Source organism: Styela clava, chromosome 5 (assembly GCF_964204865.1).
Source record: "Styela clava chromosome 5, kaStyClav1.hap1.2, whole genome shotgun sequence".
In the NCBI taxonomy this organism is placed as follows: Eukaryota; Metazoa; Chordata; class Ascidiacea; order Stolidobranchia; family Styelidae; genus Styela; species Styela clava.
In genome coordinates, this window is record NC_135254.1 from 19,871,390 (window position 1) to 19,893,680 (window position 22,291).

A 22,291-nucleotide genomic window follows, 5' to 3' on the forward strand; every position below is an offset into this window, starting at 1 on the left:
AATCATGATGCACGCTGACCATATAAAACCCAATACTTGCACTGCCACGCGACGACTGGTAATATCTTCGCTTGGCGATTGTGCCACGTTGGCGACATAAGTTGGCGCTAAATTAATTCATCACACACACTATTTCGAAGTCCTTTACCAAATGATAATGATCCACAGAAAAATTTTGATTTCAACCTTCAACTTAAGAAACATCAGAACACTACTCAGCGTTTCCTGCAGAATACCATCTTTCGTGAGTTGAAAATACATTTAAAAAAATTCAAGTCAACTACCCCCTATTCTGATTATTCTGTAAACCTCGAAATTATTCGATTAGAATTACAATACATAAATAGAACGCGCTTTTCAAAGAGTACTTTGAAATATATTATGAAATGCAGACACAAAAAGCAAAATTTGCGAACAAAGAAAGGTAATGAATAAATAAACTGCAGTAACACACAATAAGTCTTTTGCGCTATCACTGATGGTAATCTATAAGTTAAAGTTGAATGAATGCGAAAAGAGGTATATAATATTGAAAGTAGGACATGGAATCTGTGTAGAGTCACGTCATTCACTTTTAATAGTAAGAGTTCATTACATCTAAATGCAAATCTACAATCGTTGTGCAAATGGTGGTCATGGTAATGAAATATAATGCACAAGCCATAATCGGAAAAAGAAAATATCGTATATATCACAGTTTGTGGGAGCAGAAAAAAATGATCACAGCTTTCAGGAAATAAGTATTATTTATATTTGTGTTATATTAATTCACAATTGCAAAATAGTAAAAATTATCTTATTTATCTTGAAGAAAAATAGCAATTGCTATGAACTGCAGAAAGTGAAAATAAAAAGTTCGAGACATGGCAAATAAAAGCAGAATATTTATGTAGTACTTGAGTGTTGAGAAGTGTGCGTGTTAGCTAGACTGCATTAGGTTATGTATCGGATTTACGCTAGCAAAATGTTATATTTAGCCTCAGCGGCTATTTAGTTCGACAATGAAAAGTGAATAAAACATTTTCACACATCAATCCACAATTGTTTAGCCATACCTAATTGGCGCCATCAGGCAGCATGGTTGTATAATGTATAGGTATTTCTATAATTATTTTTTAAATTGTCTAATATTGCGTAATTTGTATAATTTCTCTCTGATAACACGTGGTGGAAATTCTAGCAGAATATTTTGCTCTTTCTGTGATTCTAGAAAACGAAGTTTATATCAATAAATAATAATAAAGTTGCAATTTTGCTGACGATATCGCTCATTCATTTTGGAACAAGAGTTTTACAAGTAACATAACAGTGAAATGCTTCTTTGGTTTCATGAATGACGTCCCGGATTCATGTTACTCCTTGTGTGGAGAGATCTTTTACGGCCCGAGAGCGATTTCGAGTCAGAGTTGACATTCAATGTCTCTCAAATAATAGCTCAAAATGGGTGGACGTGTTCGATTTCTCCAAGCCAGGAACCGGGACTGGTAGAAAAGTCACTGAAATTGGATCTTCCACTGGAGTTTGACCCCGCTTCCGCTTCATTTTGTCCCATCATGAAAGCGTTTTCATGTCCGATGCTTTGAACTTGTTGATAACTATGATTGGTGGCAAGTTTTCCATCGTTTGTGAAACCCATAACTCCAATTTGGGGAGGGAGGTTCTGGAATGCAACTGGGTTTATTCCTTGATGGGGTGCAGCTGGGGCGCAGTTCGGAAATGCACCCTGTTCTAGAGGGGGCACACAATTATTTCCGAAATTGTTTGGATTTCCCATTTCAGGGAAGGAGAACGCTTGGTCTGAAAACGGACTTTTTGAATCCATTTGCCCCATGCAATTTTCTTGGTATTCCAATTCAGATCGATGAATTCCGGTATCTATAAAATAAATAGGACAGTTTTTTATTGTACCGAACAAAATCTTGTGATTACCAGGCAGTAGTCATTTCAATTGTTTTTCTTAACATTGTATCTTGTTCAGTAACGTTGATCCCGGTTAGGTCGTTTGAATAATTTGGCCTGGCAATGATCAATATGGCCGTTTATTCATTGCTTGACTCTACGCCTTCGTAGTGTGAACGAGCGACGCGTTCCGCCAAACTATCGGCTTTTCTTTATTGTATAAATATGATGTCCCCATCCTATTTTACTGTTAAAAAAATTATACATACCTAAATGAACTAAGTTAAATCCGGCATTTGGTGACTGCTGAGTAGCAGGATTCCCTTGTTGGTCATTACAAACTGACCCAACCCTTGAAGTAGTTTTAGACCTTCTTCGATTATTCGGAGGTGCAACGACATCGAGTGACCCTTGGCCATTTTCTGAAGGCAATTGTCCACGAGAGAAAAAATGTCCCCATCGTTGTCTTCCTGCGTCTTTTTTGATACGTTTCTCTTTTGCTCTTCTGTTTTGGAACCAAACCTGAAAGCGAATGGGCAGTTTTAATATTGGACGATTGCATGAATTTTATCTCCAATATATTTGAATTCATTACAGATTAATAAAAGTACTAAAAAAGTAATTATCATAATAATATGTAACATTTAATTTTATATTTGTTTGGGTGATACGTAGAAAATGAACACGTTTATCGTATATCATAATATAGTTGACGCAAGTTAAAAATGCTAACCTGCACTACTCTCATGTCAAGTCCAGTTTCAGAACTCAATTGCTCCCTCACGTGTCGAGCGGGCTTTGGACTCTGGTTATAAGCTATCTTCAAAGTTTCGAGTTGCTTTGCTGTGATAGTTGTCCGTGGTCGCTTGATACCATTTTCAATTTCTGCATCTAGCAAAATAATAAAATGTTTATGTGTGTGATCTAAATATAAACTGTTATTCAGTGGAAATATAAAAAAAAAAGTGGAATGGCTGTTACGATAAATATCAAATGAAAAATAAAGAAATATTTTCTGGTTTGACAATTTTTAGGAATTTCTGAATATAGCAACGTAAACGTTTCCTAAAGTAAGAGATGCCACTAGGCTGTAAGAGAAATGACCTTGCGAATTCTTTTTATTTTTCCCAGAGGGACGTTTAAATCTTATTAAGGTTTTGGTCGATGCGAAAAGTTAATGGAGTTATAACGAAGGTGAGGCGAACGCGGGCGTGACGTTTGGATTGCATGTGAACTTTGCAATAAGTTGGACAACTGAACGTCACCGTATGGTGTACAAATATCGTTTCATTCAATAAACTTAAAAACTCCATTAATGCGTCCTATTTTCTAAAACCACCATCTTGTGACAGATATATAAAACGTTTTGCAAATAAATCAATTCGGCTTATCATTTGGCCGTGTGAACATTTTAGTCGATCAATTGTGCTTACGACCCGATACAAAGTGCCTTAAGAACTAACCCCTTGCTGGCTTGCGTTCGTGCTTTTCAACACAGCAAGAGAGCGACGCCAGTCATATAGGGTTATTCAAAATGGGCTTAAGATTATCAAGCAAAAATAATCGCTTTATTGATAAACTAAATTTCGGATTTGCAATGTACAACAATAAATCAAGCATGTGCCATATATACGGTAAATCTCGTCTATGCCGAATTTAAATGTGCCACAGTGTTTACCGGGTACGTCATAGCGATCAAGCTACTCACCTCTTGACTTGGCTTGCTCGTAGTCTTTCTTGCAAACGAGTCTGTTGTCTTCGAGCAAGTAAAATTGGTCACCAGTTCCCATTTTTTCATGACACAAAAAGCATCGGAAGCATTCCAAGTGATAAACGCTGTCTTGAGCACGTCTTACTACCTCGGTGGGTGGAATTCCATGACCACATGCTGTACACTTTGAACCAAAACGCCTGGGAAAAATAGTTCGGATATTGTACATTAGTAAAGAATATTTCTATATCTTTAATAAGTTTTATAGAAGAGAAAGCAAAAATGTACAATGACATTATCCAGGTTGAATTTTCGCAACTATGTTATTTTTTACGTATCATTATTAATTATTCGTATATATTTCAATATTGAAGTATGTTTTGAATTCTTACTTGAAAAAGTCATCTTTGCAAAAGACCATATTTCCACGAGAAAAACATTTATCTGATAGCTGTACGGAACAATCGTTACATTTTAGACAATGCGAATGCCATGGCTTTTCTTGAACTTTCAGAATAAATCTGTCGAATATATGATGTTCACATCCAGTGCATTTCGGGATTTCAGCTGAAATAAACAATAAAAAAATTAATAAGGTTGCAAATAGTTTCATTTGGTTAACTTTAGATTCAATTAACTGTAACGATTTATAATGATGTACTTTCAGGCAGATGCCTTAGTTATAGAAGCGCTCTCGATTCAACTTACAAAGTATAGTTATAATATCCCTAATTTGATTCAAACTTCCTTTTTCTTCTGGGCGTGGGCTTTTGGCGTGTATGTTCTTGCTCCAGATTATTTCAGAAATTTCGGTTTCGTCCTCATTTTCGACATTATCGTCTCCATTTATCAGAGCCGTATTCGAATTCTGAGTTGCAATTTTGATAGGTACATCGATGCATCCAGGAGAAAATTGAGCAATATCTGAAATGTTGCCTTCTTGAGGTTCAGATTCTTCTTGATTACTTGCTGAAACGGAGTCCTCTACGTCTAACGTAAAATTTAAAGCAAACGGCGATGCAAGTGCCACCGACGACAAGGACATTGAATGTTTAGTTGATGCCAGGTCGGTGTAAGAACCTTCCATTTGCGAAGGTGATGTTGAAATTTTCGTCAAAGCTGGTGATGCTGAAGTATATCCAGAGTCCAATCGATTTTCCACTCGTTCCTTTAGAGTGTGAGAAATCCCAAGTGGAGTTCCGTATGGATTAAATCGCCTTTGTTTTCTGCTGCTACGATATTCGCAGAAGTTTTTCATTTCCGAACTTTTTAATATTGGAGTATTGAGCAAGTTTGGTGAAACAACGATTTGCTCTCCGACGGTTGCCATATTTAATCTTTCGTTATATGCAGATAGATAACCAACTTCAAATAAGATATTACAGCTTACTAAATTGCTACTATGTTACTGAATATTTCTAGTCAGATACTGAATTCCTAAGTTCCGATTCCCATTTTTATATAGACCATTAACAGTTCATTAACGTAATTTACGTCGATTTTTTCTCGCTAAGTACACAAATCTTTCGCTACGTTGAAGCGTTTAATTTGCATTAAAGACTGTTCATTTATGTCGGAACCGTTTGATGAGAAGTTTAATTTGTTTGTTTCTTCCATAAACTGCGCAGGTGCGACGGCGAAAGAGAGAGAGGGAGAGGGATGCGGAAGCGCCTACACAAACTTGACTGAAACCCGCGCACTGTTCTCCCGCGGAGATAGCACGAGTCTTGTTTACTTTTACAGGTGTCTCACTCATCGTCCTCACCCAATGTCTGTATCCTCGTTATCTCGACTAATGTGTCAAACGCAAATAAGCAAGAGCGAAAAATACAAAGGCAAAATGAAAACATCCGACTTTTATTTTAAAACACTAACAACTTGTTAGAAATTGCTATAAGCGTGTTTAATCCTCATCAACTTTTAAAACAAATACGGATTTCCGCGCATAACAACCGCATTAAAGCACATTAGTCGAAATTTTCCGTCATTAGTGATTGTTAAGGAACTGAAAAATTTATGCCATTTTAGAGATGAGAGATTCTATCAGAATATATTTTTTAATTCGTACATAATATAGTATCGGCCGAATATATAGATTTGGGTGAAATATATTTTCAATTACAGCTTGCCAAATATGAATCGAGCTTGTAACATACATTAAAGTTCTTCATATGTTATTGAACTGAACTTAGCATTCTATCAACAAAGGGAATTTCCTAATGGAAGTGCGCTGTATTATGACAGGTCTTGCTGGCGAAGCAAATATTGTTGATGAATATTCTGACGTACAATTTTTTCATCAAATATGGCTGCCTTGTCCATTTTACATGAAACTATAATAAATAATTTTACTTTGTAAAATGTATCGCATATTTGATTATTGGAGGAAATTCTCATATTAAATCATTCAATATCTGACTTCTATTCTCCATATATATCAGTATACATAAAAATGAATTGACTGAATATCTGCAATGATTTTTCATTTATGTGTTTCATTTAATTCAAAATGAGGTTTCTATAGGATTAACCAAATACTTTATTTACAATGTTTAACTACAAATAATGTATTTATCCTTAGGTTATCTATAAAGCATTTGATCGTTTGACAAATTTTATCGCGTGGATATCTCTCATGTAATGATCTCGTACAGATAACATGTACAACATGAAACAAAATGGCGTTTACTCGGCTTCCTACTTTAAGTTTCAAATTCGAAGACAGCAATGAAAAATACGAAAGAATTATTTTTCATTGACAAGGAAATATAGGGCATGTGGTGACAAAAACAGACGATATGCCATATTTTATATCATCGCTAATTTATTATATTTTTGTGAAGAAAGACAGTAGTCTCGCCATCCATACTAATGAATTTATTTACCATCATTATTCAACGAACTGGGACGGATTTTTGGGTTATCTGAAGGTGAAAATGGGGGTAAAATGAATTATTCAATGAGGAATAATAGTTTTTAAGTCGATTCCGAACGCCGTTATTTAAAATTCCACGTCAAAATAATACAATAAATACAAAACGACGTTTTGTTATGCGCCAAATTTTGACATTAAATAAGGTTTAAAATTATTTCATATTTTCAGCTTACAGCATCGCAGGGTTACAGCAAAAACAGCAGCAAAAATGACTGAAAATTGTAGATGCGATAGAGTGTGTTTTCTATAATAAATACCACAGAAGCTTCGGGGTTCGTTGTTAATATCTAAGAGTGAACATTTCTACTAAATACCGATAATCTATTTGAATTTATGGTGTTACTGGCGCATTAATTCATTATTAGTGGAATGTTACAATATTGCAGGTAAAACATAAGTTACATGTGGTAAATTCAGAATTATTACTAATCCGAATTACTTGATAATAGGAAGCTCCGGCGTCGCATTATCAAAGCGGTCATTATCATAGCAAAGGGGTTTTCATCAGGCGTCCCGCAGAGATGCTCCTGAAGCAATGCGTTTATTTTTACAGGTTCCAACCTGTCTGGCTTCTGAACACTGAGCGATCTCCTGCAGCACGCACAAAGACAAAATGACGCAAACGTAAATCTAAAATGAACGTAACGTCAAAATAACTTTGTTTGTATATGATTATATCCTTATTTACTAAGGTATGTTTAGTCGACGAACAATGTAATTTGATGGTTTATTTAAATATGTAAATACACAGCTAACCGGATTTCCGAATAAAATGTTTGATTTATACAAAAAATGAAAAATAATAGGATATCGGAATTTATCATACGAGCCATAGACCTTAAATATACCTCCGGCTCTTGTAACAGGGTACAAAACTTTAAAAGAGAAGATCCCTTTTAATCATTAAATGATTGGTTTAAAATGCATTAGGTTAACTGGTTCCGAAACCCGGGGGAGAGGGAGTGGGGTGTGCGTTCAAAACAGATATAAGATTCGAACTTTTTTAGGATTTGTTATATTCAACTTGGATTTTATTTTATTTTATGAATAATTTAGAATATATTTACTTGGGAAATTGCTATCTAGAGCTACTGACAACTTACGCTCAGACCAAAAAATAAACCTAATTTAGCACACACTGACTGTTTAAAAAAAAATAAGCCCAAAAAGCCAATGATTAAGAAAAAATAAATTTTTCAAAAACCTTTTTCGTGAAAATTCATGAAAACTGATCGTTGAATTTTTTCATTAGGCTATACCTAGTTCGTAATATATTCAGGTTGAGTGGTACGCAGGAGCATAAAGTTTCGGAAAACACCGAATTATAAATACAAATCAGTCCACAAAAATTTAACTCGTTTTAAATCTTTTCATTCTTTTTGTGAAAGACACTGATATATTTAATATTTCGTTTTCTATCCAGAATATATTTTGGCTTAATTACTTATCAGTTTGAGTATAGCACGGGATATTCTATAGATTAGATCAAGCTCAAATTGTTGGAAAATCATTACTATCATCAGTATGGTGATTAAAGCCATCAATTTGCCTGGATATTCCCTGGCCTTTTTGATTTGAAAAATATTTCGCCTTCAATTTACTGATTTTGTTTTAGAGTATCGAGGTATAACAAGGGACTTATTGATGTATTTGATGTTTGTATACATACCCGTCTGAATAAAAATGGCCTTAATTTAGATTACATGAAGATAGAACGGAGAGGTTTCATGTCCTAAAAGTTTGTTCGTAACGACCTTTTGTGCGCCTCACTGTGTAAAATTAGTCAATCCATTTATATTGAATCTGGTAACGGTTTCGATTGTTATTCGGGATTATTTTAAAATTTCCCCTCAATTGAGTTCGATGCTAATTTTACCTTCAAGTATTGATATAAATGAGGATGTTTAAATATGAAGAGCCTACGTTCAAAGTGCCCTTCGATGTGAGTTCTCTGACAACTTAATTTATAGATAAGCTACATTTATTTTACTGTTATTATATTGGACAATGATAAGATAGGGTAATACTGCAAATAATTGTTTCATGTCAAATACGCATTTCCAGTTCAGATCTATAATTACCCATGCGATGGGTAGGTGAGGATTAAAGAGCATCGGAGACATACGGAATAGGTTACACTACATTTAAAACTAGTTTTGGCACATTGATACTTTAGATTTTAGCGGGAAGCGTTAGATCTCCATCGCAAGGCTTTCTTCCTTGGCTTTTTGTAAACATGTGCCGTTTAATTTTTAATTAGACTTTCACAACGTTGAATGAAACCCCGATCGCTGTCACCGTCGATTTTTGAGTCGTATTAGGCGGTAATGTTCCGGTAGACTCAGATAGGAATCTGACTTTATACTGTGTGAGGGAAATTGTTCACCAGCATTTTTTTATTCTATTCTGTCAATAATGGGTGATACAACAAAATGAAGTTGTAATTCTTTATGCACTTGAACCAAACTAATCTATTTAAAATAAAATATTTACGAAGAATGGTTGAAAAATAAACACATCCATGTATAATGTTATAATTACAAATCGAATTAAATTAAACAAGAAAAATCCTAAAAAATCGATTATTGCTAATATATTCATCTCTGCTTTGCACAACAATTCACATTGCTGTACACATTTTTCGTTGTCAAGGTTTTAAAATTTATTCTGACTTTACCGGATAAAAATGAACAGATAAGATAACGTTTAGGTTTGCTGTTTCATAATTCAGAACAACAAAGTGGTTCTTGCGATAACGCTGCACTCACTATACGAACGCATCTAAATAAAAATATGAATTCCTTAAAAGTACCTAAATTGCAAAACATGTATTCGATTTTGAGGTATTGTGCACTTTATTCAAATTTTTTTACGTATATACAACAATATAATAATATATATACTATGCCTGACACATACGTATGTTTTTAACTGCCATATATCTAAGATACATAATGGCGATGGTCATACTGAGGTTAGAAATGTTTATCGAATGCAGTAATTATATGATCAATGAGCATTTCTTGGCGTTTTGTTTAATTCAACCCGAAAAAACTTCAAACAGTCAGCAGATCACGACAGAGATAAAATTTAATAAGATAAAAAATCGTTTTGTTTTAAGTCAAAGTTTTAGACGAACATGTTGTTTATGTAAATGAAATATGTATAACCACGCTGCGAATATACCCTTTTCAGCGTGAGAACATTGAACAAAAATTAAAAAAGATTATGTAGAGTGCTCTATTTCGGTATCTTTCAACACTACAACGTAACAATGTTATAGATCACAGCGAAATATTCTTGATAATCCGCGAAAAGTTTCTCGTATTATAAACCTACTTAGCATTGACATCTAACCAACCTTGTTGTGTGCAAATGTAGCTATGCTGTATAATTATTCTCGCAGAGTTTAGGCAGCACCAAGTTCATGCATCGTATAAATACAAACGCATTATTTTGACAAGCCAAGCCAATAGATTACGTCATTGTTGGCATAACAACAGCAACTTTAACTCATACGGGATCATAAGAATGTTTTTTTTTTTCTAAATTGTAGCCAGATATTCTTTGAACAAAATTTACAATTTTAAAATATATGATATGTACAACATATGAATTCAATACAAAGATAGCCCTAAAAATTTAAATATAAAATAATATACAATATTACTTCATTTAACGCCTATCATATTGATAATTTAAATGAGTATATTTTGAAAATAAATTATAAAATGATGCCAGTATTCATTCTTTCATTCATTCATATTCATTCAGTACACATTCCAAGATTGGATACTGCCTAACTACTATTCTTCTTCATCTACCTTAATTAATGTTAAATGGATACCTGTATGCACTGACGTAGCAAGAAACAGAACAGCACATTTCTCTACACTTAAGTCATCTGAATGTTTTTTTCTCGTATCATGTTGTAAACGGACTTTGGTAAGAGGGAATGTTACAGAATACAATTCGCGGAAAAGTGATTCAAGGACCTTTAAATCATTAAATACAGTAGATAAAAAGTTGGAGATATTATATTTCTGGGTGAATCGCATTGATTATGTTGTTAAATTTTTATATGGATGGAGCTTTATCTATTTATTTCTGGCTGTGTTATGGCCAACATGATTGATTCCAGTGAACGAAAGCAGACCTTAAAATCAAGGTGAGCAACAACTTAAAACTGAGTGAATACACAAGCAAAACAATTAACAAAATACAGGCCTTGAAGTTCAAAGAAAAAGACAATATAGGCGAAAAGAAAACAATAGGATCGATTAAACGCTTCCTGTATATTTACCCATGCTGAGGTGAATTAAATTGGCGTGAAATTGTAGGGTAAATTGCGTGACATTAAATTGAGGAAATTTTCCGGTGACCTAAGTGAGAAAAGTGTAAAAATTACTTGTTTTCTCCAGTTGATATTGTAATATCATTTTTCAAATACTGTATTATGCCTGGAAGTTATTGTAAGGTGATAAAGTAGGGTGGAAGTATGTAAAGTGATTAGGATGTTTGTTGGCAAAGTTTAATTGACGGCAGGATTCAATATAAATCATTGTGCTAGATGGTGTAATTACTGATGTAATAAAATACATTTTACAATTTTTTTTATAAAGTATCTCCTAATCATAATTCAACACTAAATAGACATCTTTCCACCCCTTCGTCAATTTGAGCCGCATTGTCAAGGAAAGTATCACGATCGGATGCGCTACTGAAAACAATTTATGTGCCGATCTTATCTGCTCTTGCTGTCTATCAGTTTGAAGTGCGTAATTGCTGCTGTTCCATTTTTAGAGGAGGGGAGGAGTCACGACCTACATTGCAAATGTGAATTTTGTGCGCTGGCATATGTCGACCACACAGTACAAAACGGAAAAATGCGGAAATCCAAAAAACAGAAGAGAGACGCGAAGCACTAAACGATTTATGTCACATCTATTCGATATAAGAGGGCATTGAGATACTTCACTGAGTTTTGTTATCTAGACTAGATTACAAACAAACCCTACTTATATTATTTTCCACTCCTCTCATGATACCGTCCGAGCCCTACCTCTCCCGTCATACTATGTCATTGCATAAAAATTCATTTATTTGCTGTGAACACAAATCGAGAACTTTTTACTAAAAAAAAATTTATACAGTCTTGAATAGTATTCTTTCTGTAGAGACTTTATTTTTTAATATTAGAAATACATCTATAAATCAATATATGAATAAATGCTACACCCTTGATACGTATTCTCGTGCAGTGAATTTATGATGGAATATTAACGTCCAAAGTCACATAAATGTCAAGGTGATTGAAAATCAACGATAGCTCTTATAGACCAATTTTGCAGAAAAATATATTGGAAAAATTTTCAAATCATATTTTTGAAAACGAATAACGAAGTTACATGAAAGATGCGTGGGAAAGTTACTCAGCTGGCTGAGAACTTGCAATTGGAAAGTTCACTCAATGTACGAAGTGCAAAATCACCATGTATATTTATTTATAAAAACGTGTCATTCTTACAAGATTGATAGTACATTTGTCATCGACATATGTGCAATGAGCATTATAATTATAACAATGGTTTGTATATGAATCACCGGTAACAGCATAAAACCACTTTGCAGCAATTAAACAATTTCCAGCTTTATTTTATGAATCATTTTGGATTCTGATGAAGCCGAGATAACCACGCGCGTCTACAAAATGGCCCGTCGTTAGAGACGTCAAAGCTCGTTGGGTTATTTGATGCATTTTATCTCTTTATACGGGTCCCGTCGACCTTCATTGAGACAAATATTTGAACGATTCTAAATTAATAATTCAAACGAAAAGAGTTGTGGCTCGCTCGACCCGCCGCGGTTATTTTATTGGAATTTATTGCACAGTTTAATACGCCGAAATTAGGTTAGGTTGCTGTAATTGTTGTTGCAAAAACGCAAGCTTATCTGCACTTCAAATGCACTTTACGGCGGCGAGCTAACATTATTTATTTGTTTCGTAATTCATTTCGTTTATTATTCATGTATTGTACAAAACGTTCGTATTTTCATTGTTTTAATCACGGATTATAATCCACAGATTAAAAATACACAGTACTGTTGAAAAAATTTCATTGTTTAGACTCAAAATTAAAACTTGATTTGCAGTTTGCGACACAACATAAATATAACTGTTTAATGACAATGTTAAAACTATATCATGAAAATAAAATATCATATGAAAAGTATACTTATTGGTTCAATGAGACACCAGAAACATTTCGTAAAAACGAGGCTTTACATAACATCGACCTTCATTGACAGAACCTTATATTTCATACCATCAGCTTTTTACGGAGGAGGTCATTTAGAATTTAGATGATGATTATGGCCGTGTAGATATCTATTTTCCTAACTATTGAGATTGAAACGAATATATGTAACAATTTGAGCAAACGTTTAACGCAATCAGGAAAAGATGTAACTATCTCTTATATGATGGCGATCTTGCATTTTAATATGATATTCACTTGAAAAACATAAATTGAACTGAGAACTTCCGGGATTCATGTATATTCCTTATGGATTCAGTCATATAACTTTAGCAATTCAATCCGCATTTTTGTTTTTATATTTTCCCTATTTTTGAATCTTTCTTTTGGTGACTTCATTCTTTGTTCTGCTGCTTACCCCAAAATCGGAATCCGCAACAATGTATTGATATACGACGTCATAATAAATTTCGCCCTGGAGTCAGCAATTAAGAGCGTTATTGATATTTAATATAAGTCAGTGAATAAATCGTGAAGTACTATTTTTAATTGAAAAATGTAAATTTTGAAAAGCCAAATCGTTTTGATAGGTATTTATTTAAAGTTGAAACTGTAAACTCCTTTATGGTTTTAAAGCATAATCCCAACCGAAAAAGCTACGCTCTCAAGAAAGTCGATGTACATTAAATCAGAAATGATTTGCTTGTCAGATGTCAGTGCAGTGCTTGAAATTATTTCAACTAAACCGCACTATTAATAGGATCTTGTAAAACAGACCTATATTTAAACAACTTTTTATACTGAGGTAACCATGCATATATATAATACATCCGCAAATCATCCTTGATTGTAAACATTATTTAGCCTGTGATAGAAAAACCACCGGAGTGCATACGTAATTTTCAGCTGTTTAGGCAATGAATTCATTTTATGTCTCCAACATAAATGATGTACTTGAAATCCGATAAAATCGAATTGTATTGGGTTTTAGGACAAGTTCTTTCGTTCAAATGGAATTGGGGAACGTAACTCAATTAAAAGAACAATTAGGAAAATTGAAACGAATTTTTCGGAACCAATAATCGTTGAGCAATTACTAACGCGATTAGCTCGTGTCCGATGCAAAGTAAATTCAGGAAGGTCCAAATTAGTTGGCATAAGACTTTCTATAGCGAGCATCATATAAGTAAATGGATAATATAAATACTTACTATACAGGAAGATATGTGTGAGTAGTTATTTTCAGGCAGATATAAATGAGGAAGGTCAAAACATTTGTGATTTCATAGCGATTTTGTGATGGGAAAGCTCAAGAATTTGTTTCAAATCAAAACCTTGGTGTCAAAAGCAATGTTTACGCGTTGGTGGGGATATAGGTAGTCTTAAAGGTAAAAGAATTTCTGTAATGTTTCAAATGAATGAGAATTTCAAAAACGTGAAACTCAAAAACTTGTTTTTGGATGTTTAAAAACCACTGGCGGCTGGTTGCTTATTGCAGTCTTATATTTGAATATTTTCACGTAAGAACGAATAATATTCACAGATTACTAGAGAGAGGAAAGGGATTGAGTCGGTTTAAGTACATGGCGAATCACTCCTCTCGTCCGACGATCAGTGCGAGTTGGGCATATGATTATTAGTTAACCAGTCAATTATACCAGATGAATGATCATGATGAAGGAAGCTATGAGTAAGTCACAGTCACAGTACGGTTCTTGATATCGATTTTATTCAGTTTATTGAGGGAGTTGATAAATTTTGCAAATATTTGCATCATCTGCATTTTTGTAAATTATCTTACAATTGAGTTTTAAATAAATAATGAAAGCGAATAAATTATAGGAAATGGAAGAACGAAAGTATTGAAATAAATTAAATTTATTTTGGAATTTAAAAAATTAAAAGCATTTAAATGCTTCAATTTTAAACTGTCATGCAAATATTGAACATACCTAACATCTAATTTTATTTAAACTGAGACAAAATATAACAACTCTCCTAAATATTTGAGCTAAGCTGTACTCGGTTTTGGAAACTGCTAAATTCCTAAAGGAAATTAAAAGTTTGTAATGAATTCTGACAGTACACAATTAATTGTAAGCTAGCAGAATATCACACAGGTTGCGCAGTGGAGGCTACATGTGCTATTGTATAACGTATTAATAGCTGCCGTTTTATTTTCGTTATATATTTGATATTTTATACAGGATACTGGACAAATGAGTTATACTCGGCTCATCAGACTTGAAAATAAAATCACGCATGCATCGAACGATTACAGCCGATCATCCGGCAATCAACTCACGTTTCGAACAATAATGCCCGCTGTTTTTGTGACTTACACCTTGGTATATTCGAATAATAATCACAAAAGATACAAATCCGTAGGTTCGTGCATCGCATGGCTGATAAAATGGCCCATTGACCCAGAGACTCTATTACGTTAGCCTAGGGCAGGGATGGCGAACCTTTTTTCTGAATGCGTTACACATATTTTTGTCACGAATAAAAAAAAAACCTACACTTTACATCCTATACTTATACTGGTTATAATTGCAACGTTACCGAAAGTTTACCCTTTTGTATGTCAAATTTTTTCAAGCGTATTTCTAAAAACGTAGTTTGGCCCCTTGAGGTATATGGACCTCCGGAAGAAACCGCTACAATAAAATTCGAAGGAGCTTCATTCTCAGTAGCTACATATCGGTATAAAGGAACTACTATAGAAGTTCACATGTGTTAGTCAGTGGTTGACCATTCCTGGCCTTATTCCTTTCTCAAGTCAAGGTGTGCGTGAATCGATAAGCGATCAGTTGCGATTATGATAGGCCAACTATCCACCCCTCCACGTTTTTACGCTAGTCTTTCCATATGTGTATGATGCAAGGATACTTTACCGATAGCAACGATAACTGTTCTAAATGATTCAAGTGTCTTATTGCACACCAACGCAAACCTACTTACTAGCTCAAATGCATGTGGTGATGTGTAGCAAGGCTCTTGACTAATTTATATAAATATTAATTGAATATTTACATACCTTCCAGTTTTTTGTCTTTGGCAAGTAGCGAATAGAATGTATCATAAGAATTGTTGAACATTGATGTTTTGTTGGGCTTCAGTGATGAGGCTTGCGAATCAGTAGACGTAACGGTGGTAGGTTCTGCTGATGTAGACAATGATTTGTTTAGTTTATCAAAATCATTAGAATGGCGCATTGGAGTTGATGTAACGAAACCTGACGGCAGATCGAATTTCGAATCTTCGTGTTTTGCATACTCGGAAAACAGTTGATTGGTGGAATGAAAAGTCTCCGAAAAATGCATATTGTCGCTCGAGTCGGGCGGGGATGCAAATGACATTTCTGAGATTGAATCACGCATTTGTTCATTTCTTGTTCCAAATGATCCTGCTATAACATCGTCCTGGTCGTCAATTTCGTCGCCTTCATCATCAACTGTTATGTCGTCTTCAAATACTTCTCGATCGCCATCATCATCGTCGACAATGCCCGAAAAAACAGACGACATGTCGCCGTAAGATAGTCCATTGTAAATCGAACGAGTATTCTCGGCATTCTCGTCTGCAGATGACGCCATTTTGATTTTTGAGTCGCTGTTCCCGTCGGTACCCGTCAAGGATATGTTTCGCTCTCCTGTGCTTCAGAATATTCGCTCGTTTCAAATATTTAATTCTGTATTTCGACAGTGGTCGAATAGTCCGACGACTTACTTACTACCTGTTACGAGATATCTTCTTATTGAATTTAAAATATATCCATTTAAACAAACAATTAGTTGAGAAATCGTTGTTTCACTTTTCAAGTGACAGAAGGTAGCAGGGCAAATTTGTTAGAGAAGATTAGCCGTGTCACACGCTGCATGAACTGCACAAAACATACATTTGACTAACTCTAACTACTAAATCATTATTAATATCAATGCTAAATGAATAAAAAGATTTTTATAATGTTAAATTCGATAATCTTAAATTCAACGCCTTGAGTCATGACTGACGGTAGCTATGACTGTCTGAAGCCCTGGTGTACATGAAACCCCCAGTAAATGGTCAGGCGGAGTCAAATTAAACATTGGTTAGGACCAAAGACACGGATTATAGAGTAACTAACTATCTCTGTTCATGAACACACTTTCGCACGTAAAATACTCCCGAAGCTTCAATTTTTTGTCATAGCTGTTCTTCTTATTTTATTTTTATTATATTCCATCAGGGTCGTGATATATTGAAACAAATGTGATCCCATCGAGTTGTCATATAATGTTAATATTTTAGAGTCAATATTAATACAATTTTAGCCAAAGCTTATTTTTCCAATGGTTTAGGGAATGAAATACTATCACAGGATAATTATCGAAGGTTTCTTCAACAAGATCTAAGCATGAGTAGTGAGTGCCCTGATGGCGTGTGCAAAATGTGGATCATACTACTATATATCCAATTGAACAAATAATTTCAAACTAGAAGAAAATACAACATTGCTAGATTTTTTAGTATTCATGTATTGTCACCCGTCGCTGGCCTTTGGTCTCTGATTACAGTTAGATACGAGTCTGTCTTGCATTTGGGAAATTACTTCGAAAGTTTCTTTTGATATGTGTTTACATTAAGATGCGAAACAAGCGATAAACTTTGACTTGAAAGTCCACGAGAGACAACCATGATCATATTACGGTTTGCGGTCACTAATCCAAGGATTTCGACAATAGATTTTAGTTTTTGCAAAGAATTGAACTTTTGGTCGGAACTCGAGAATGGTGAAGATAAATTTTATCTGCCGCGGGAAATACGGCAACGCTTATTTGCTAATTTGCATGCATAATTACGATTAGAGAATTTGTGTAATACAGTACTGTAATTGAAATTGTATCTGATTACCATTTATATAATGTAGCGATGTTAATGACTTTATTAAAAAGCATATCGAAAAGTTAAGATACCGGTACTTCATAGCCGTTTTGAAAATGAAGTATACTATATACGAGATGGATATACTTTAACGATAGCAGAACATTCATTTGTCATTCTGTCTTTATTGCCTCCTCGACTGCTCTCTTTGCAGAAATTTGCATATTGAAAACTTGACATTATACCCTTGCCTACAAAGTTTATTCTGTTCTATATTACAGTCTTGTCCCATTTTAATTATTATTTATTTATATGTCTATATAGTGTTTGCTTGACTACCCACCCGACTCCCTGTGCCTATCGCTGATTTCCTAATTTTCAGTAGCCAGCAATGGTTACAGAGAATACAGTCATAAAATTCAGGATTATATGTATATAACCGAGATAACATGCTTTAAAAAGAGATAAAATAGCTTGTTTACAAGTATCAAAGAATATATATTGCAAGCAAATTATCAAATTTAGGAAAACTATTCCCGTATTTGAACGGATGATGATTGGTTATCAATGAAAAAAGGTTTAATTTTTTTTGTTATGAGTTGTAGAGTATACATCGGAGTGGACCTTGACCGCGAATTGTGTATACGAATTCTTTAGCGTTGGCTGTGTTCTATTAACGACCAGCCATTTAATTCGTCTGTTTATATGCCATACCATTAACTAACATGTTATCAACTAGTCATCGACAAAATTTACCTCGCCTTGGTTGAGCTTCCTCTATTGCTATATAAATACCCATCGACATTGGCACCTACACGTATATGCACTTAACACGTATTCCAACAACGAAGACACGACAAGTACACAAAGCCAATGACAAGAAACATGGCTGGCGAATCCGAATAGACGATCTGAGGGAATTTCAGAAGCAAAAAATTCATTTTTGTCGCGACTTTTTTGTCCCAGGTATCGATTACAGTCACTGTTCAATCAGACGTTCGCTGCGGCGACGCGAGATTGAAAATGATTCGGTGTCAAATAGAAAAATGTTGCATTAGGATTCAACTAAGATGACGAAAAACTCCCATCTAGCCCCCCGTCTGACGTGATCTGAACTGGAAGGAGTATATAAAAGGTCGTATCCTACATATTTTATCACAATTCATGTAATTTATTGTTCAGAATATTGATTCATTTCGAAGGTTTCGTTTGCCATAAGAAAAGTTATTAGAGAAACCCCATCCATTTTTGGCTTTATGGAATCCGAACAATTATATATATTTTACTCTGCAATGCTGTTAACGCCGTAATAAACTAACACGGATCTGTATCAAACCGTTGACTATAGGCGAATAAAATCCCGGAGAAAGATAAATCACTTGCGTCGAATCGTTGGAAACAATAAAAATCATCAAAGTATGTCAATCTTGATACAAACTATTGTTTTACATTGTTTACTTACGATGCAGTTTTAAAGAAAGATTTGCTCCAAAGTTAACTGATACCAAATCTTTATCTAAATAATTTCAAAACTCATAAATAACAATACAATTTATATACCACTACCCCGGAATATCGCAAGTTCAATAAAATCATTTTAAACGAATACTCATTTACATTGTGATTTATTTTCCACATTGAGGATTGTTCTCAACTTCCCTGTAGAATTTATCACTATGAGCAGACGTATATAAAAAATCTTCAGTTATGTCACAAAAAGATATTTACTATCACCTATGCTGATATAATCATATTTTGTACAATTTTGTCAGTTTGCTACATGTTTTATCCAATAAATTTTCATTTCATTATTTTAGTATTGTCCCCAGAGACTTTTTGTCGCTACCAATGCGATATAATTTTGATAGTTTGCCACAAAAACTGTGATAGCTAGAAAACACGATCAAGACTTGCATAAAAACCCACAAAGTTTTTAACTGTAATATCCGTTTGGGGCAAGCGGGTCAAACTCGTCATATATTCTTAGCGACTGATACGCCGCAGTAATCTAATTAAAACCGATTTTTATTTGTGGCAACTTTGGCTTATTTTAAATCCTAGCAAATAATATATTTTCGGTTTCAGTTTTGACTTTTAGATGGAAATATTTTTAACTTCCACTTAACGGATCGCATTGTGACAAAGATATGCCAATTTGTTGCTAATCTAATTAAGAATGCCGTTAGAATTTAGTTTAATCCACATTTTTTTTAAACTACTAGTTCAAAACTTAATATTTGAAAAGGATTTAAAGAAAGTTATTTTATTCGTCTAAATATTACGACATATTTGATGATTTGGCCACATTTTGTGCAATTAAGAATATTTAATATTAGGTAGAAGAAGTGATTTATCTAATATCAAATAATTCTGAACCTCACATCCCTAAACACCACGCTTTGATGAAAACAAAGTTATTTTTAGGTAATAAACGAATTATGTATGATATTCTTATGTTTGAATAATTCCAATATTGAATTTTGCTTAGAACATATAACTTAGCAGTCATTCCCAGTTGAAAGTAAAATCAACTGATGAACAATGTAGTGTCAGACCGAAAAATTTATCGATTAAAATAAAATATGAAGAATTAAAACTAGAATGCTTTTTTACAATTGAAAGATTATGAGATAATCCTCGAATAAGAGTTTTTGTGTTGCAACAGGATTAAATCAAATCTCTTGTAAGTGTTAAGATGTAAAAGTAACTTTCCAAACATGTGGTATGGGACAGAATTGTTTCACATGTTACAAAACTATAATAAATAATATATATATGTAGTAATGCTATATATACTATTACGAACTTCTACGCAATATAATCGACAAAGCCTTATAATTAGGTCTCAATATTTATAAATAAATGTAAATAGGCGAGCTTTTGAAAGTATATTAGTTTTTTATCGAAGCTTGGACAATTTGGGTGTCATTGTGTCATATTGTCAATTTTCAGTTACGTATGTACAACAGGTGAAGCGTGTAGTCGGACCTCGTCCTACTATCTCAAATTTTGAAAAATCGAGCCTGTCTTGATACTGGTAACAGGCTGTATACTACCAATTAAAATATATGGCATTAGTGTAAACTCCTAGTTATCATAAAAATGGACATGTTTTCGTACTAATTTCACAAAGGAGTAATTTGCCAGTTTTTTATTCTTATACAATACGATGAAGTAACATTTAAATGTATTAAAAATTCGAAGCCATCGTCAAAAGATTGGTCAAACATGTCACATAATTATAAGCAAATAATATAGCAGCTAAATATGAATCTTTTGGAGTCGTAAATAGTGAACATCGTATTGAACTATAGAAAAAATATGTCCTTGTCCGTTCAGAATGTTACTTTAGCATCATCCATAAAAGCATTTCGTTCGATATAACAAGCATTTAAGATACATTAGCTTTGACTTTACACCTTAACTGTCAGGAAACAATAGCAAGGTCGATGTTTTTCTGCCCGAAATTTAATTAACCACGGATCGGACGACTAAATAGAAAATCCCCCGCCGCGGGCTATTAGAATACACGGCAAGCGGTCGATCTAACGTTTGTAAAACAACAGCTTAAACACAGCATGATATAATATTTATCGGTCTGGGCTTAATGTTTTGCTTTACTAATAATGCGTCAAGTTTAAATAAACAATAAATACACTTGAATTTGTATCCTACTCTTTTTCTACAGTGCATTAGACCTAGCTTGAATTCTTAGCTTGAACTAAACGTTGGTGACCAATATATATATAAGGTCGTATATTTTATTGTTCTTTACTAGACTTTGTGCAACAATATATTGAATGCATCTCGTGCATGTAACTACTTACTCTTGGTTATACCTTACTATTTTTTTTTCTATCCCATTTACAATGCTTTCGCACCTTACTCCACGTTATAATCTCCTGCTATATTATCCAAACAAGAAGGATATACTTCTCTAGATTTCCAACACGCGCAAAATTATAGACAAAACATCGGTACAAATTTAGGAAATGTTGCCTAAAATATTTATGAATTCTCAACTTCAAAGAATTATAATGTAGTCTCACACGCTTTTTGTCTCACATATCAGTTGTAAATAGCCGGTGTTCTTCCATTGACTGCCTAGGAGAGCTATCATCTGATCTCCTGCTTCGGTGTAAAATTTCTCTGTCACTGACACTTGAATACTTTTCCTATTGGATAAAAATGGCTTCGGCGTGGGATGTGTGAAAATCCCTAGCTCAACTAAACCAAATGATGCTTCAAGATTAAACTTATTTCTCTGCGAACTTGAAGGACAAAAAAAGCATCGCCATTTTTGAACGTACCTCAACGTCAACTGCGATAAAACGTCGCCATATGTGCAGTCGGTCAATCTCTACTCTTTCAAGAGCAACGCCATATGCTTTACCACGTTGGGTAGTCGACCGTACGTAAATCGCCTGCGTTGCAGCGATTCCAATTGAGTGACCTCTTTGTTATTATATAGTTTGTACATTGGGTATACTAACAATACCAATAAAATAGTGAAAACTAACTAACTTGGAGAAACTGCGCAATAAATGTTTATCATTTTTGATTGAAACATTTGAGCCGTAGTATTTTTACGATTGTCTTACTAAGTAATATGCAACCGAATCA

The 22,291-nt window shown here is 34.0% G+C and overlaps 1 protein-coding gene across 2 annotated transcripts; it reads right to left on the reverse strand.

The window, feature by feature from the left end:
- Window positions 1-336: 336 nt before the first annotated feature.
- On the reverse strand, window positions 337-16,730 carry LOC120343989 (LIM/homeobox protein Lhx3-like). 2 transcript variants are annotated; one of them, XM_039413058.2, is made up of 6 exons: window positions 15,843-16,730; window positions 4,003-4,177; window positions 3,608-3,810; window positions 2,633-2,790; window positions 2,169-2,421; window positions 337-1,875 (listed from the first exon to the last, which is right to left on the reverse strand). In XM_039413058.2, the coding sequence occupies exons 1-6, from the start codon at window positions 16,399-16,401 to the stop codon at window positions 1,436-1,438; spliced, it is 1,788 nt and encodes a 595-aa protein (XP_039268992.2). In that variant the 5' UTR covers window positions 16,402-16,730; the 3' UTR covers window positions 337-1,435. The 2 variants fall into 2 exon arrangements, with proteins under 2 accessions (XP_039268992.2, XP_039268991.1); XM_039413057.2 differs by lacking the exon at window positions 15,843-16,730 and adding an exon at window positions 4,319-6,875.
- Between the last annotated feature and the right edge of the window lie 5,561 nt (window positions 16,731-22,291).

Coding starts and splice junctions, on each gene's coding strand:
- LOC120343989 (XM_039413057.2), bottom strand. CDS start 4,940: ATGGCAACCGTCGGAGAGCAAATCGTTGTTTCACCAAACTTGCTCAAT. Junction 3,811..4,002: donor TGCAAAGATGACTTTTTCAA/GTAAGAATTCAA, acceptor TATTTTTCCCAG/GCGTTTTGGTTCAAAGTGTA. Junction 2,422..2,632: donor TTGACATGAGAGTAGTGCAG/GTTAGCATTTTT, acceptor ATTCGCTTTCAG/GTTTGGTTCCAAAACAGAAG.